The 18898-nt window shown below is 39.1% G+C and overlaps 1 protein-coding gene across 3 annotated transcripts in view; it reads right to left on the bottom strand.

Annotated features, from left to right (window-relative positions):
- Positions 1 to 78: 78 nt before the first annotated feature.
- LOC144037739 (synaptotagmin-2-like) overlaps positions 79 to 18898 on the bottom strand; it is a 73836-nt gene continuing 55016 nt past the window's right edge. For 2 of the 3 annotated variants that reach the window (XM_077549491.1, XM_077549500.1), the window contains 8 exons: positions 16706 to 16919; positions 16222 to 16382; positions 10492 to 10629; positions 10164 to 10331; positions 9563 to 9730; positions 9044 to 9161; positions 6557 to 6690; positions 79 to 4842 (listed from right to left, as the gene is read on the bottom strand). In XM_077549491.1, coding sequence (XP_077405617.1) covers positions 4627 to 4842; positions 6557 to 6690; positions 9044 to 9161; positions 9563 to 9730; positions 10164 to 10331; positions 10492 to 10629; positions 16222 to 16382; positions 16706 to 16901 — 1299 coding nt within the window. In that variant the 5' untranslated portion in view covers positions 16902 to 16919 and the 3' untranslated portion in view covers positions 79 to 4626. The remainder of the gene's footprint in view (positions 4843 to 6556; positions 6691 to 9043; positions 9162 to 9562; positions 9731 to 10163; positions 10332 to 10491; positions 10630 to 16221; positions 16383 to 16705; positions 16920 to 18898) is intronic. The other variant, XM_077549507.1, reaches the window with a different exon arrangement.

Consider the following 18898-nt stretch of genomic DNA (forward strand, 5'->3'; position numbering starts at 1 on the left):
ATTTTAAAAATGGTTTAAGATTGATACGTGTGTATATTGCTTAACACAATTGCAACACACAATGGACACAAAGCATCATTGTATTTAAAAGTTCTTTATTTCCTATTTGTTTTTGTTTTTTACAGAACTGGTAACACATATGATAAATTTGTAATAAGTTATTTGGCTCCCTTGATAATGTTATAAGGATCCTCGACATTTGTCCACATAAGGGTCAAGAGGAGTTTGTGAGCAACGTTTGTGTCCAGTCAAGGGCTAAAGCATGCGATCCACAGTAGGCACAAGTACTGACATGAACACGCGCACCACGATACAAGACACGAAGGAAACACAGCTAGAGGACACAACCTGACAGTCCTCCAATCCAATGCTTTCAAATAGGATGAAGAAGAGAAAGAAAAAGGAAAAACACTTGAATGAGAAGTGCAAGCGTTCAAAAGGGGGTCAGGTACGGGAATTTGGCAGTATACACTACTGTATGTCCATGTTGTAAACATGGAGGCCAGCATTCTTCACGCACAGTAAAAGCAGATTTTGGGGAAAGAACTCCATGCACCCACTTCTTCACGATGACTGATGATTTTCACAGGAACAGGACAAAGACACAAATATAAAGGTAGACAAATGCACACAGACATTCTACATCTGAAGAATACATCACAGAAGAAAAGTAAATGATTGCACATTTTGCTCAAGAATAGCACAACAACAAAAAAAATGTGAGCAATGAGAATTGAATGCATGTATTCAAAATTGGTAGATGCTTTCCCTTTTTAAATCCCAGAATTTAAATATGCAAAACACTTGTGCACATAATGTACGCCTACTATGTTACAACCAAAGGTAGTGAGCAACATTGGAATAAAGATGCACATTTAGGAATGGATGTTGAAGTTTGGCGCGATTGTTACACTGTGGCCGCTAAGGAAGGTTGTTCCAAACAAACACAGCTCAATCCTTTCTGTACCCCCAAAAGAGCCTCATCAATCGTGACAATAGCAGAGAGTAAAAATCTCATCAATGTGCTTGTTTCTGCATTCGCTTTTGCTTTGTCGTCTCACGCTTTGCTGTGTAAACGAGTCTGGCTCTGCGAAAACAGACAACGAATGCAGGCGGTCGTAGCAAGGGACTGACAGTCTTTCCAAAACACATTGAAACATTTCTACTCAGATCATCTGCATGGCAGTAAAAGCTAATGCTAGGCCAAGTTAAGCAAACTGTATTTGCTGATGTTTGTCATTTTGGACACATTCACAGTTTTCAACTAACTATGTTTCTATGCATTGTATATTGTCTACAATAGCAGCATTAGCTAAAAGTGGAAAAAGGTAACCCTTTCCTGCAAGTGTATTATTAGCTAAGCCAGACAACGAGGCCACAGCTCTGGTTCTGGTGCTAATATTTTTCAGCATGAGCCATGTATATTAAAGCTATTCTAAGACAAGCTGGAATCTCTCTACATAGCTAGTGGATATGACAGCACTTTTTGTAGAAATTAAGCTAAATTCGCTAACGGCACCCAGCTAGAAACAGCAATAAATCCATTGTTAGCTGTTTAGTTGACATTTTTATAAGCAAGCCATGATTATAATGTCTGCTGTAACAAGTTTGTTTGTTCTTGGTTTAGTACAAATGGTTTTGAAACCATTTTGTTAGTAGGCCTATTTATCAAAACTATGCTAAGCTAAAAAGCAGACAAACCCAGTTTAGTTGATACATTACACTTATCCCAAGTGCAAAATGTTCTCTGTACATCAGAACTTAGTGTGACAAGATAAACAATGCGGTCAGCCTGCCATACTGAAAATATGCTGTAAATGAATAAACCAAGACACATACATCTGCCCAAAGAAAGTGTGGATGCTCACGTATGTGTAAGATATCGCCCTCTTCATGAACAATGACCTCAAAACAGAATGTCAGGACAAATTCTGGCCAAGAAAAATTACATTTTTTCTACTCAGCTGAGCTCTAAAGAGTTAGTGCTTGAGTTTTATGGCTTTAGTTTTATCATTTAACTTCTCTACATATATTGTATAATAAACACAGTTAAAGACACATAGCCATGAAGGTCATTTAAATACAAACAATAAATAAAAAGTAAGGAAAACAGGACGGGGGACTCCAAGTCATTTGTGTTTAGTGGAATAAAATAGTTCATTATTTTGGCCCCTTTGGAAGAAATAACCCAGACATGACTTTATTCTGGCTCACCGTTGGCACAAACACTATAATACAGCTATCATTTTTGCTCTTGGTTATAACAGTTTCAAAGGATATTTGGGGAAATTGTAGGCTTGAGACTTGGATACCCTTGTTCCACACAGGGGAAAAACACAACAATAATCAAATTAAAGTCAAAATATTTTTCAGATAAACCCTGAAACAATATGTACGGTATTAAAAAATAAAGAAAATAAAAGCAAATTATAATACTCAGACCACAAGGAGTTAGATAGCAAGCATGCGGCTATATTTTTCATCCTACATGAACTCACACACGGTACTGGACGACACACTTGCTTAAGAATTTCAGCAGTGGAAAGGTTCCTATTAATTAGCAGTATTATTACTCTAACATCTGGATGACATTCTCTCCAATGACCCTCATGGAAAATAAATACACATTTGTTTCATTTAGAAAATATACAGTGCATTTTTTTTTTTTTTTACCCCTTTCGCTGTGTTAATAAAATGACAAATGACACCCATTTAAGTACACGAGATATTTTTGCTCCGTCTCTAAAACATGCTCTTATGTACAGTATTTCGTATAAACATGCAGTATCAACGTGGATGAACTATGTATATAGGCAAAATTACACCAACGGGTTGCTTGATTGCTTCCATGTCGCCGTTTCATTAGTGTTGTCAACACAAAAAAATAGATGAAGAATTCTAAATGATTGGTGGTTATAAAGAAAAAGGATGGTCAATTCCAAAATGCATTTGATTCACATTGACAAAGCACAGTCAACTGGTATTTTGTTGTTGTTAGCACTGGTGCAGACATATACGTGTCCAGTATTCGTCTGTTCAATTCAAAAACTTACAGTGAACCAAACACAGAACCAGGAATTAATGTAACCAAAACATTTCATCCCCCAGAGAAAAAAAAAAATCTAAATAAAAAAATCTGACCAAAGAACAGAAAGATTCCCAGTTAGTGCAATTAAATTCAGCTGTTTGGTACACTGTGTATGAAACACGCGTGAATCTGTGCTGTGTTCCATACATTATCTTTGCAATCCGAGACAAGTTACACCCAAACAATTGAAAGACACACAAATCTGAGGCATAAAATACACACAATCAACTCCACCAATTATTCCATGAATAAATCTTCCTAAAACTAATAATTAAAGCTCTGGTCTTCAACAATATTTAGATGAAACGTTTTGAGTTAAAGTGCTTGAGGAATGAAGGTGTTTTAAATGAAATAAGCGCATAAATCAAAAAGAAAGACAGTGAGAAACAAAGAGAACAACAACACTAAGAGGAAGGCGTCCCTGGTAGTTGAAAATTGCTTATTTTGATACTTGGAAGGCTTGTCTCCTTTATGACTGTAGGAAGCTGCAGCGATGAAACCCTTGTGTGGAGTCCATGACGAATGGCAGTAGCACTGAACAAGTGAGATACGGCGACGGCGGCGGCGGCGTTGGGACGGGAGGTGGTGGAACGGCAGGCAGTGACAACGGACACCTTGTAAATGTCATGTCATTGGTAATAGCAGTCAAGTCTCGGTCGTTGTCGCCACTCTGATAGTCCCATGGATTGATATTTTGCACAGTCAAGGACACCGAAAAGCAAACATTTTCTCTCATCTTTGAAACCGAAGATCCGTCTACTGATCCGCATGGAGAACAGCCTTCCTGAAAAGCGATCAAGTGGTTCCTCTCTCACCGTGTTTTGATCATAACAACCCGTGTAGAAAAAAAGGCGTGGAGTCTCCTCTCAGTATTCCTGAGACGATGGGTGAAAGGTGAACTAATCAAAAAGGCAGTGTGTCTGTGGGTAACCGGATATGTGCCTAACACTACTTGCTACCCAACTCTAGGAATGTACGTTAACCTAACAGAATGGTCGAGTAAGATAAGTGGCAGGTGGGGAGCGTGGTGCACAATACACCCAAGGAATGGACCTGCTTGTGTTATTCCTCTATCATATGGCAGTATAAAGCATTTTTATTATTAAGCACTATCCTAAGCAGACTGTGTCACTAAAGGGAAAGGTACGATATAGATGATGAATGGGTGTTTTATCCCCGCGCTTGCCAGATTCCCATTTGACGCTCTAACTGCTCTTCATAGTCGACGCTGCACTTTCAGTAACAGAACCACAATCCCAATACAAAAATAGATCTAAAGGAAATCAACAGAATATCTGTCCATCCTCTAACTTGTCGTCTTTTTTCAATGACATGATTTCATATAACATGATGCATTTTTTTTTGCGCTATTTGGCATCATGATCTATGGATCTTTTGAAAGATGGCAGGTAGGAGAGACAGGGAATTGCAGAAGGGCTGGTGGGTCTACATTTGGGACCGGAATATACATTGACATGTGGGACCTGATGGGAAATATGTAGGTCGTTCGGGGGCACCGTGGGGAGTGGGTTGGGAGTTTACTTCTTGGCAGCCAGGGCTGCGAGGGCACCATCCACTTCCTCCTCTGGCTGCAGTGGATGCCACTGGGCAATGGGACGTCGGGGGTTGGCCAACATGTCGGACCAGTGTTTCAGCCCGGCCCCTGTGCCCTTGCTACCCACCCAGATCTTCCCGATAGCATCGTTTTTGCCAATCTTGTCGTAGTCCAGCACTGTGATCACAGCTTGGATTTTCTGGTAAAAAGAGAGGAAAAATTACAGGAGAATAATGGATGTCAAATACAAGTAAAAAAAGAAAGAAAAAGCTAAGTAAAAAAAAAAGTCTTACAAACTATCTATAGAGCATCTCCTCACCAACCTCATACTACATGCCTTCCTACCTACCAAAATCAAAACACTCACATAACCATAACCACTGTTCGTAGTCTGACTGGCTAGTTGACCAACTAAGAAGCTACCAATTAGCTTACATCTACCTACTTACCTACAACCAAATGCGCATCTATTTAACGACTCATCATGATCGATACCGAAATCCACAAACGTAATGTACCAACTTACCTATACATCCTACTCCGGCCTCTACTTACAGGGATACCTACCTACCCCAAAATTAATAACATAACCACTACCTTATTTTCTACTTTATTACCTACTTCCTCCTGCCTATCTATGCCTGTCTATGAAAAAAAGACTATTAATGTTCAATGAAATCCAGAAAACTCATTTTTGTAATGATGGTAAAATAAAGCTTTATCAACCACTTGCCATATATATGGTGCTTTTGGTTTAAAGATAAATACTAGTGCAATGGAAATTGATTAAATATCCACTGCATCTTTTAACCAAGAGCACCATCTAGAGGAGTAAAAATTATATCGCAAGTGGTTCATGAAGCTTCATTCTCCCATCACTACCAAAATAAGTCTTTCTGGATTTCATTGAACATAAATGGTCTTGGGCTCTATTTTTAGTAGACTGGCACATGTGCACTCGGCATAAAAACGGGCACATCTGTCTCAATTTTCGTGCCGGGGCAAGTCTAGTCTTCCTTGTTTGGAGCGATTTTGCGACCCTCTGAGCGTTCTGGTGGTGACAGGTCATGGTACCTATATCTACAGTAGATATAAAAAAGTTTCCATGCCCATGTTCCAATGCCAGTTTTTTCTGTTGCAATATAACAAAATGAGAACAAAATGAGAAAAAGAAGATAAATCATTTCAACATTTTTTCCACCATTGTGACTTAGAACCTGAATAAATCAATCCCCCCAAAAAACCCTGCTGCTCCCCCAAATAAATTCCAGCTCCTTGCAGGCTTTACCTTCTTTTTATTTCGAGCAGAAGCCTGAAAGTTTTGTGATAACGCTGAGGGACTCATCAGCAAAAGAAACCATACCTACAGTGAAGCATAGCCGTGGCAGCTTTATACATTGGGGCAGATTTTCTCCGCTCGAATTGGAGCCTTAGACTAGGGGTGGGGGCCCGGGTGGGGGATATTGACCAGTTTGAAATACCAGCCAGTGATTTCACAAAACCTTTAGTCTTCTGCTAGAAACAACAATAATGTCAGGAAAAACTTGGTAGAATAGCTTAAATGAATTTGTGGTTAAGAGGCACTTTTATTTCCTTTTTCTTAACTTTTTTTCTTTTTCTTTTTTTGTTATTTGACAGTACAGGTTCCAAGTCAAGTTAATAATGGAAAAGGTTCTGAAATTAGTTTTCTTGGTTAAAAAAATAATAATAATATGTGTCTCACAAAAACCTGGCTTTTGAAAAAAAAAATTGTGTATAGACTTTTTATAACTACTGTAGCTACCTACCTGCCTAATCCTCCATAAAAATGCAAACGAGATTTTTTTCAGAGTTTTACTTGACAGAACATGCCAATTTATTGTTTAGGTTGTCTATAGTTTAGAGGCTGTTAAATAAGAGGTTCCTTCTCTCACCTGCATTTGCTCTAGAGGAATCTCAAAGCTGAACGACTCGTTGTAGTAAGGATTCAATGTATTCTTTTTAACTGTCGTTTTCTTCTTCTTCAGCCTCTTCCCATTCTGCAGCAGGTTAATCTTCACATAGGGATCTGAAAGACAAATAACTCAATGAGCCAGCTGTATGTACGGTACGGGTATGCCTGCTTGGGCTGCAATGTTGTGATGTATCAACAGATGGCGCCACAGTTGAATCTGGGGCGAGTGCAATAAGATGCTGCATGGTAGGTACTGCAGAGTATGTACGTGATGCAGTCTCAGTATAAAGTACCTGAAAGTGAGACTTAACAGAAAATAAGCAGAATTTAACGTCACCTTGTAGAATATAATTACCTGAGTAAAAATCTGAGAGTATCTGACATTTGCTTAATTTTCTGATTATAAATATAGGCCTACTTTAGTATTGGAAGTAAAAGTATAAAGAAAATGGTTAGAATTTTGATTTGTAATTACTTTAAAGTATTTAGTTTACTTAAATGGTGTAGTTAAAGATGTGCATGTTGTCTAATAAGTGAAGTTCACCTGGGCATCATGTGACACTGGTTTGCTGTTTACACATCAAAACAGATATACTCCCAATATGCCCATATAAAGACTTCATGATTTGTCTCATTTTAATTACTTCTGCCTACCAATATCTATGGACTCCAGTTGATGCCACGCTATGAGAAAAATGTACTCAATATACTAATCTATACTCTCAATTTAGCAATCTGTACCTTCAATATGTATTAATCTGTACCCTCAGTTTATTCATCTATACCCTCAGTTTAGCAAGATGTATCTTCAATTTATCAATCTGTACCCCCAGTTTATTAAAAATGTAACTTCAGTTTACTAATCTGTACTCACTCAAAAAATAGCTGCACCTGTGACCGTCTCTAGGGAAGATCTAGTGCAGTGCTCACCAACTTAGGTTCACGAGTGCATGTTTCCCTCCTCCAACACACCCGTTTCAAATGATCAGCTCATCAGCAAGATTGCAGAAGCCTGATAACAATCCTGATCATTTGAATCAGGTGTGTTGGAGGAGGGAAACATCTAAAAACATATTCATAAACTGAGGTAATATTTTTCCATTGAAATGAATGGCAATGCGATGAATCTGTTCCAGGCCCAAAGTTATGCTTACTTTTTTTTTTTTTATCAGTGTGTGGTTAAAATAAATACAGTGCCATACAGAAATAAATGAAAACATAATATTAAAAAAATAACTATGAAAAAATACAACACAAAAAAGAGATTATCGAGACTATATTTTGCTCATTAACTTTAACTAAGGTGGAGAAGAAGAAAGTTAGGAAGACTATCTTCCATTGAAGATGAGCTCTCTTTCACAATAACGCAGTGAAATTCTGATTCGGGTGCTTATTTTCTAATGAATTGGTTGGTGTTTGGCAGGGAAACTAGTCTTTTTATGTTAAAAAATATATATTTTAAAAGTGAGATGTCCATTTTAAAGATGAATTGCTCTGTGGCCAATTTGCTGCATATTTTTCCCGATCATGTTTATAATTTTTAGATTGCCTCGCTCCGCTATCACCAGTGGCGTTCTCATTTGTGAGTTTAATATAGAGCTAAACAACAACAAAGATACAGTACCGGTAGCCTACCTTGCCTTGTGTGATGCACAGAGACTGGTTACATGATGTGAGAAGACGAAAAGCACAGATCGTTCCGTTCATTTATGACAAGTGCTTCCTCGCACTCACCTTAACAGTTTCCCCCTTCTTAAGAGCTATTGTTACTTGTTTAGTTAAATGGTTTGTTTAGTTGTTGAGCAAAAGTTCAGCATTTCATCATGGTACCTACCTCTACGGGCCGTGGTTGTTTCTCGCATCTATGATTGGGTGAATGTACGTAGACGCAGCTTCAGCCTGACACTTCTGGACAGTTATTTCGATGTGATTATGCCGACATTAACCATTCGCTGTCTTAATTAAAGAGACACTACAATTCAATAAATAAGATACATAATGTCGATAGTATTTTCAGACAAAAATAAATAGATTTTTTTAGACTTCTTTTAGGCTACCACGCCAATCAATCAGGCATTTGTGATTGGGTGATAAGAGGATGCGAAGGCAAAACTTGGCCTACATATGCAACTGTACACCATGGAACTACTTTTCAGTTTACAGCAATGATGGCTGATGGTTACAAAGTAGAAGAATAAGCGCGTTATCGATCTAGCCGCTCATCCATGCCAAAACCATTCGTATACCGAAGATAGTATGTGAACAGAGGTCATTTTTCTCCAAAAATGTGGAACACGAATTGTTTGCAAACGGGGTCATTCATAACGCGAGAGTCCATGGTATTTTCAGGGTGTAGGGGTAGCTAGCTAGCTAACTGCATGTCACAGTTGCGACATATATCCGCTGATGTCAATGAAGGTACCCAAGTTGTTATATACTGGAGAAAGGGTGACTCATGTTTACAAACCTGAAAGACCCCCCACGTCCATTTTCTTCAGGTTCTTGGCCTCCAGAATGCAGATTGTGAGTTTTCCAGCAGTTGGTACATAACGAAGAGAGATGCAAATGTCACCCAGCTTCTCCGGCTGTTTCAAGTATGACAAGTGAGAGAAAGTTAAATCCAGCTGTCATAATCTCGACAAACAGCAGAAATCATTGTTAATCCTCACGTAGAGCATAATGTAGTGTTTCAAATATTTTAATCTGAAAGTGGCAACAAAAACTACTATTCATTTTACAGAGCTCTTGAGAGGCTGTTTGTGGAAATCAGCACCAGTTTTGTCATCCTACTTGTAACGCATGATGACGGGCATGCTTGCCAGTTGCCACTGGGATGGCCCAATCCCTAAATTGATTGACTAATATAGATTTAATAGGTGCATCCAAAGATTTTTCTTTGCATAGTGTCAATAAATTGCTTATTAGTTTCTGTGCCAAAATGTAAAACAAAGTGGAAAGGTAACACTTTCCTTCTGAACTTTATTACCTCTTCTTGGTCCGCGCTGTCTAAATCTCGCCACTCCTCAATCGGCTTTGCCAAGTCAAGGGTGTTCATGGGTATTTTAATCTCGCCGATGACGTCATGTTTTGAGAAGCGGTCAAAGTCATAAACAGACATGGTCAGGGTCTTTCCTCCCATTTCTTGGAATGGAATCTGGAAATCACAAACCAATCCCAATTTAGTCATTTATAGCAAAGTCCAGATTTACTGCATTCTTCCACAAATCATTACTATTGACTGTAGCTTTTGAAGAGCAGAACAACATTAGCTGTGACTTCAGTCTGGACCTTACAAATGGCTGTCTTAACATGCAGCTTCAGTAGAGCTGGCCTGACTTTGACAAGCTGTTTGAATTGTTTGTGTTCAATTCATCGAGCTGTGTTAGCAGGCACCAAAGGTGGCCCTCTCCTTTAATTTAATTCTCGCCCACATTCTCCTTGTCAGCCACCTTCAAAATGTCTGCAACCTTTTATTGCCAGTGGATGAAAGTGGGCTGAACTCCCAGAAGTAAGCCAGATCATGACTGGTCAACCTGACATATATCATTTGAAATAGTAATGAGTACAAAGAGGACTACCAGGCTTACCTTGAAGATAAAAGTCTCATTGAAGACTGGGTTAAGGGTTTTCTTGTGAACCTTTGTGTCAAACTTCTTCTTCTTGTCGGGTAGGACAAAGACCTTAACGTACGGGTCAGAGGTGCCACCGCTGTCCATGGAGAGGAGATCAGCAGCTTGCAGGATTCCCACAGTCAGCTAGAGATTGACATATAACTTTACAAACCAATATTATTTTTGCTTTGACATTGAAAATTGGTGGAGCACTGGAATGATATGACTTCTGGTCGTTTCAATCTACAGCATTCATACTTTCTTCCAGTCTCTTTATGAGCATTAAAGTGACTGATGTTCTTGCCTTGTTCTCCTGGAAGTCATAATCAATGGAGTACTGCAGCTTTCCAAGCTTCTCTTTCTCCTTCACCTCCTCTTCTTTCTCATCTCCGGTCAGTCCAGGCTCAACATCGTCTTCCTCGTCGTCATCGTCCTGTTGTTTCTGCAAGACAGGCGGGTGGAAAGCAGTAGAGGAACTAGTGAGCAGATGCTTCGAAGTCTGAAGTTGTGCTGATCGACAACCCTCGGCCATCAGCAGTCGGGTTAGTCACAGCACCTACCTGTCACTTACCCCTGCACACACCGGTGTTACTAGTGCAATCTGTTCATCGATGACCACGGTTGCAACCTGACTTGATTTCACTATTTCTTGGGTGACACCATTTGCTGTTTGTTTGTTTTTGGTATTCCCTGACTAGTATTTAAAAATGAGGCAATGAAGTTGTCCTGACCTAGAAAACTGTATTCACTGAGTTAATACAAGGGTTGGGGGATTTTAAATAAGAACCATATCGGGTTTGTTCACATTTTGAGGTTCAAATTCACTCTAATATGCCAAACATGCAATAAATTAAAAATTGTCAGTTGTTACCATGTTGGGAAACCAACTGCCATACTAAAAATGATTGTTAGAACTTTCATATGAAAATGGTACAAAGCAATAATAAAATAACACATTTGTCAAATGTGACGTGGAAGACAAGACAATGTTACTGTGCCATGCCATTTAAAATACATTTTAAGCCTAATGGCAGTGTAGTTATTGCATTCACAGTGCTCAATATTATTTGGTCCAAGCTGAGAGGCACTGAAGGACAGAGCAATGACGTAAAGCCAAACCACTGATGCAGTGATTTCTGACATGAGTCTTGATAGTAAAGGCTGTTTGACAAAAGAGGTTGACCCTAAAGCGAGACATCTTTCCTGGTGTCTGCTTAGTTTTTGATATCCTCAGATATTCCCTTGTTTACATTGCTATTGTTTGTAACTCTCATTGTGACTCTCCTATGTACTGGGCATTTATGTTGAACATCAGAGGTGGGCGCGTCAGTGAATTTTAAGCGCCCGGAATTCGTCAATCATCAACAGCCGGGACACCCTTCCGTTATCGGCAATTATTTCAAACCAAACCAAACTGTAACTGTCAATCCATCAACCCTGCAGTGTTATTTTTACTGAGTTTCCGTCATTGCTAAATTACAGCCACTGTTTTAGGACCAACAGTAACAGAACAGGTTATCAATTGTCAGTCCGTCAATGGGGGCTTTGCTGGAGCACGTCCACACGAGCACTCAAGTTAAAGAGCATGGCCGGACACAGCAGAAAGAACAATGCAGCTATAATGGTAGCTCAACTTCAATTTGAAAAGTTTCAACACTCACTTAGGCCGGTTTACATTGGTATGTTATTATTTCATTCCTCTCATTAATGTTGTAACTGTCGTAAATACTGCCGCGCATAGCCAACTGACGCAATACTTCCCCTTTTTAGGACCCAGAGCAGTTAAAAAATGTGCCTAACTTAAAATGGTGCACCAAAAGGCCCATAAAAGGGAAGTTAACCCCCCCAAAAAATTTGACAACAAAATGCTCTAACAACCAATCACAGATCAGCTTCAGAAAACAGGTGAGCTGTGATTGGTCATTGCCTGAGCCTGAGCAACTGTGATGTCATCTTCAGTCGACAGCAAGTGGCGATGGATAAAAATGGAAGGATTTTGCTTCATAACTCATATTTCACAGATGTAATATTAATCAGAATGCCATGTTTAGACTTGTGAGGTCACATATAACATATTATTGTCAAGAAATGTTTAAGGTTGACTTCCACTTTAACTGTCTGGCAATGTGCCTAATGCCAATTAAACGAACTGAGCACTAAGCTAATTAAAACATTATCATTGCGGTCTGTCGTCATCCGAGCTCTATATCACGCCCACTCGGCCAGCTACCAGTATTGGGTCAGAAGCCAGAAGAGAGAAGACTTGTAGAATGGTGTGGCAGGAAGTTAGCATACCTGCTAAGTGTATATTTACTTGTTTACTGAAGGAGAAAAAGAGTAGCTCGCTCGCAGTCTCAAGAAAGAAGTGGAAGTACTCTGCGGTGCATCAACAAAGTGGGCATCCGTCAGTGCTTCCGTTATTTGTCAGTGAAACCGGCATTCCAGATCCGTGAGTACCGATCCAGTTATCGGTGATCGCATTGGTGGACGGAAACCCACTTCCGGCAATGCATAATCAGGATATTTTTCTAGGTTTCATGTCAACCGTTAATCAGTAACGACGTCCATGATTGATGGATTGACAGACCTGCCATTAATATTGATGGAATGCCCACCTCTGTTCAACATGATTTATGACATAAGCAATATGATTGGCTCCAAGCATGAGTATAGAGACAGAAGTGGTCAAAGATGCAATAGCATTCACTTGTTTGTGGATTTGGGAATAAAAACTACTTCCACCTGCTGGTTGGGAGCAGGTGCATTCGTCGGAGAAATTACATGCTAGTTCATCATTCATGTAGCTTCAAGTTTCTTAAAGACCAAATTATTTCCAATGCAAAAGACCTTCAGTTGTGCTTCTTATTCTTGGATCTTGAGCGGTTTGGTATTAATTTGTCCTTTCAGTTAGGATTAAAGTAGAGTATTGCTGAATTTCCTATGGCTGTCATCTTGAGAAAACACAGATGTCTTCTTAAAAAAACAGACGGTCCAGCTACTCTCTGGTCAGCTGAAAGAGGTGAGCTGGAACAGGGCGCATACACAGATAAAACACACATTCTCACAACACTCTTTTTTTTTAAAAAATCCCAACACACCCAATCATTTTTCTTGCTTGCATGCGGCCTATCGTGCATGCTTAATAACTCACGCCCTCTTGTAAACTCCCACGATTGTACTTATTTGTGGCATTCTCTATTTTTGTTGTGGTCAATGCGTTTCATTCAAACATGCCAAGCCACAAAATGCAGGGTATGTTTCTTTCTGGTGGCTAATGTCAGTGAACTACCTTAGCTTGAGCATGGACAGTTTGAAAAGGGCACATTTTTGTCAGGACCAAAAATGTCTGAAAATTTTTCATTTTTCCCCAAACTCCTGTGGAGGGCTCTGGGATAAGGATATGGTATGTCTGGATGAATGCCTTTTGCTCAACGTGGGATGAATATCAAGAAGAGGTTTCACCTTGAGAAACTAGCCTAATCTTTGGATTGACTGAAATCATAATTGTGAGGACGGCAAATCTGGGGCATACATTCAGGCACACCATCTCGCTCTCATCTGTCACCTTGTACGTCAGCAGCATGGGTCATCCAGGAAAGCTACTCTCAAGTCAAGTTGTGGCCATTCAATGTTACCTATTGCAAGGGCGTATGCTGGTTTTGTCAAGAGATACAAAACAAACAAGTCTGCTCTGTCATGGAACTCTGAGCATGTTTGCACAAGTGGGGCGCCGGTGAGTAAATTTCAGACCTCAAGAGGAATTAATTGTAAGAGATTGATAGCCTTTTTGATTGGCGTCGTATTATAACGGCCCATGATGGTGGAAACAAGCCCAAAGTTCACTGATGGGTTGCGTTTGTATGACATTATCCAGCTTAGCCCTTCCACATGCATGTTAGTGATCACTAGTGAATTGCTGAGTGCACTAGTCATTCAAAAGGCTCAATCAAAGGAAGGGTTTCATATTCATTTCAAACCATTTGCATTAAAACAGATCTTTGTTGGGGTCACATTTCTGAAGAGAACCATCTCTGTATCAAGACATAGCAATTGGTGCGGCATGTCAGTTCAGTGGATTTTGCGAAGCAGCTTAATTGCTCCCAAAGATTCCTCAAGCACCGGCAGCACCTAAGCTTGCAAAGAACTAAGGAAGCCATAGCACTCATCGACATCATCACTGCAATCCATCCCTTCAAGCCCAGCCCACCCCCAAAGCTCCCCCCTCTGCACTGGTCTGCGCTTACTCAGAGCGGCCAGAGAGGGGTGCCGCGTGCTATCAGACCTACCGTAGGCAGAGAAGTCCACCACAGTCAAGATACACGGAGCACATATAAGACACAAAGCAGGAAGGAGGAGAGCAGAGACAAAGGAAGAGATTGAACTCACAGCAGACACCAAAGAAGGTAATCACAGCAAATGCAGTCAGCTAAACTGTAGGGAGTGAGGAAAATGACAGATAGGCCAACCTCCTCATTAGCACAATCATATCTTGTGCAGCAGATCCATTGTGCCTTAAAATAACTTGACTTTTAGATGTATTGTTACCCAACTGAATGAGTCGTCAAATCATCACTGAGGCATGTAAAAATAAACAATTATAAGGCCTGCACAAGAACAATTGTTCTAACTGCTATTTTTATAATCACTCTCGAAAGGTTGTGAAAACAGTGTTGGGGCTTAGCTGAATAGATAGGACATGTCATTTCCCACTCAAATCCCAAAGCACGAGTGAGAGTGAGAGTGAGAGAAAGAGAGAGAGCAACAATAACATTTATGACAAATACATCACATAACAAAAAGAGAGGAAAAAAATAAAACAGATCATCATGGTTGGTAAGAGTGTTATTTTCATCTGTGGAGGGTACACTGACCTGGTTATAAAGCCAATGAATAGAGTCTTTGCTCATCATTTACTGTATGCTGTACTTCAAATAGTAGTAAGAAACGTGGCCAGTGAGCCTTTTCTCATTCATTATTGCATAGTTTTTAAATTAATAACAAATGGGACCAATTCACTAAGTGTTTTTGTGTTCTTTTGAGGTATGGGAATCAATAAAAAGAGTGAACATTACAATCCCACTTATGACCTCATCTTTCCTTGTCACCAACCTTTTGGAAACCCAGAGCTACTTCATGGCATTCATAGCAAATTTGCACAGATTTCCTTAAATTTTCTTACTGTTTATCAATACTGATTTCCACTCATCTATGTGAAATACACTGACCATCTTAATGATTTCTCACATTACCGGTAATTGTCAACAATGATTAACCAGGTTGGAAACAGATACATATCAATATGCAAGACTATATTTTAATAAATCTGTCGAAGTCTTTTACATTATCCAATGATCACAAAATTCCTAGGAAATCAAAATGTCCCATCACTAGTGAGCTCATTCTTAGAGCAGGCCTGTGAAGTACTGATGTGATAAGCAAACAAGAGGGACCTTTTCACTTTCAACAAAAAAAAAAACTGTTAGAAATTTCAAATTGTTCTATCTGTCTGTCTCTCTGTCTGTCTGTCTACACTGCAAACTGTAGGCCAACAAGTCATTGTCAAAAGAAAGCGCCTTGTGGCCGTCCGTGAGTGTCATGCTTTAAAAATTGACGTAGCGATCAACTGCCTGGCATGCTTATCACAACACTTGTCGTTGTTTTTGTTAGCGGATCATTTTGATAATGTTGTCATCTATATGCAAACTTTTAACAGTTTTTACAAGTTCATCGTATAAACCTACTGTAGGTTTCATTTTGAAAGTAAAAGTCTCTATAGTGTTAAGTTGATTTTCTGTTATTTGAAGAGTGAAGACAGGTTTGAAGTCGAGCTACACCATGCTTTCACACTGTCCTAAGTGAGGCACGCATCTTTCACAATACTTTAATACAATAGTTTATCAGCCAAGAAAAAATTATTTTTTTAAGACCTCTTGTTTGTTTCTAATTCCCAATTACAAAGCCATATAATAAACCTTGTAGCAGTCATAATCAAGGGTGGCAAACAAAATCTCCAAACTCCCATGGTGTCACATACCTCTCCTCCTTTGAGGTTCTTCATCCCCATGTCACCCTTTCCTTTCTTGCCCTTCTTGTTCTTCTTCTTCTTGCAACAACATTTCTTGACGATGCAGAAGCAGCACGTTAGAATGAGTAAAGCAGCGACCACAGCAATGGCAATGATGGCCCAGGATGGCACTGAGGATGATAAACAAATCCACGTATAGGTGAAACATTCCTAGCCCGAGAGGAAAGAAACAAATACTTTGACATTTGACCGACCGCTCGTTTAGCCCGGTCCATGTCATGCTCTGGGCCAAATATATTTAGTAAGAGGTGCCACACTCGTGATTAGATTGGGCGAAAATTAGATTTCTGTGCCATTAGGGGGGGGCAGCCACTGATCGATACTGAGTAAAGTCGTTATGAGGCAGCCATTGCCTGCAGCAAAAGCAGAAAATCCAATTCCAAAACGGCTGCTTCGTCATCACAAGTTGATTGGAAGTTGGTTCAGAACTCACGTGGGATCTTATCGATTTCATTCAGAAACTTGTTTTTGATCTCGTCAAAGGCATCGTTCTTGCTGACTGGCTCGGTGGAGTTGTCTGCAGAGACGAGTGCGACAGGGGCAGGAGTCACAGTCAAGGCACTGGCCCCTGTTGGCTTGGCAGCGACCATGGGTGTTGTCTGGTGCTTGAACAAGTTCCACTTAGTCATTTAGGCTGCACACAGTCCCTAAAAAACATCGGGAAAACAGTTATTAACACCGTTATCTGTCATGCTTTGTTAGTGTCAAGCATGCACAGGTACTGTACATTCATTCACTTTGTGGGAAAACAAATTAGTTTTATTTATTTTTGCCAACACGGCTAAATTGCAAATTGCACAACAGTAGAGAGAGACAAATCACAGCAACAAAACTATTACAGTATTCCTTACTGCTTATATAATTTGTGCCACGCCACTGTAACACTCCATCAGAAAACATTCAATCATATTTTCAGTTTGGTGTTACAGTTTTTCACAAATTAGAAGTAGAAGCCTACGAATGTGAGGGTTTTCCATCCTATAGGCATCTATTTACCCCTTAATCATGCATGTGTTTCAAAAGGGAGCATCATTCTCAATGTTCCATACCAAGAGAGAAGTGATAGTGGAATTTAAGCCATTCATGCATACATGTCGCTACAATAAGTGGACATCTATTCAAAATCTAAATTCTACTTCATCAGAACTAGGCAAAGTACGGCCCGGGGGCCACATACGGCCCGCCCACAGTCTCTGACTGGCCCACACAAAGACCATGAAGTCAAAATAAAACTTTGAAAGTTTTGCTTTTATTTTATATGTTGGAACAAGCAAAGTAGTAAGCAATAACTACAACGTGTGTCTGTTAAGTGACTTTTCTGATCCCTTTAGCTCCACCCCCCCCCCCCCCCCAAAAGCAAAATTTTATCTTAATTAGCAATCCTAATGCTAGCAACATTCTTATTTCCATCATGGTGGATTGAAGAGGGCCAAGAGGATTAGGCCTGTTAATACTGTGCACAAATCTACAGTTTCATAGACCGTACATATTGTATGTACAGTATTACTCATCACTGTATTATTATACAGTTATGTCAATATATTATATGTCCCACTTTATATATATATATATATATATATATATATATATATATATGATATATATATATATATGATATATATATATATTGTATATTTTTTTTTTGGGGGGGGGGGGGGGTCCTGGAATTAGCAATGGCTAATGTGAATTGGTGGTTGGTGCACAAAAACAATGTTGAATGTGTAAAGATGTAACTTAAAATGTGAATATCCTGATTAGAACAATATATACCACCATATCTACACACGTAGCATTTTATTGAAACAAGACAACAATAATAATAATAATAATAATAATAATAATAATAATAATAGCATCAGATTAATAATAATATTGGACAAAGTTGAGGTTAGCATGTTGGCTTGGCCCTCGGCAAATGTTATTATGGGGCCACTTTGCAAAATTATTTTTCTCCAACCCTGTTCTACATGAGTGAATTTTATTGTCAAAGTTGCACACACGTAGATAATGTGTAATCTCATACACTGCCACTCACTGGCCGGCTATTTTAAGTGCATTGAAGGAATTTTTTCTTCTAGTCTATAAATAAATAAATTAATTAATTACTTAATTAATTAATAGATAAATAAATGAATAATGAATACACTAATCAACTGTGGTGTGTGCTGAAACGTATTATTTTTATTTTTATAATTTTGTGTAATTGCGGGCTATATTTTAACTACACACAATTCAAACCATTAGTGGGACTTAAGGTAGCTTTATACTGTATCCTTAACTTTTATTTAAAATAATAACATTTTTAGGGCTGTGGACCATTTTTATTAGACTACAGTATAATAATTAGGATAGAAGGGATGCACGGCCATATTCCTTTCATGTACTCTACTTGTTTTTTTTTTTTTTATTGAATAAGAGGATGCACTACTCGCTCTAGACACAAAGGAGAAAAGAGTGTTTGCATAGCTGACCATTGAAGTCAGGTTCAACATATTTCAAATTCAACAAACAGTAAATGTGTTAAAATATGCAAGCACATTCGTTAAACAACATTAAAAACATAAAGTATTCCATAGTCCACAGTTTTAGTCACGGTTTTGTTAAAAACCTATTTCATCAGCTAATG

The sequence above is a fragment of the Vanacampus margaritifer genome, chromosome 1, assembly GCF_051991255.1.
Source record: "Vanacampus margaritifer isolate UIUO_Vmar chromosome 1, RoL_Vmar_1.0, whole genome shotgun sequence".
Classification (NCBI taxonomy): Eukaryota; Metazoa; Chordata; class Actinopteri; order Syngnathiformes; family Syngnathidae; genus Vanacampus; species Vanacampus margaritifer.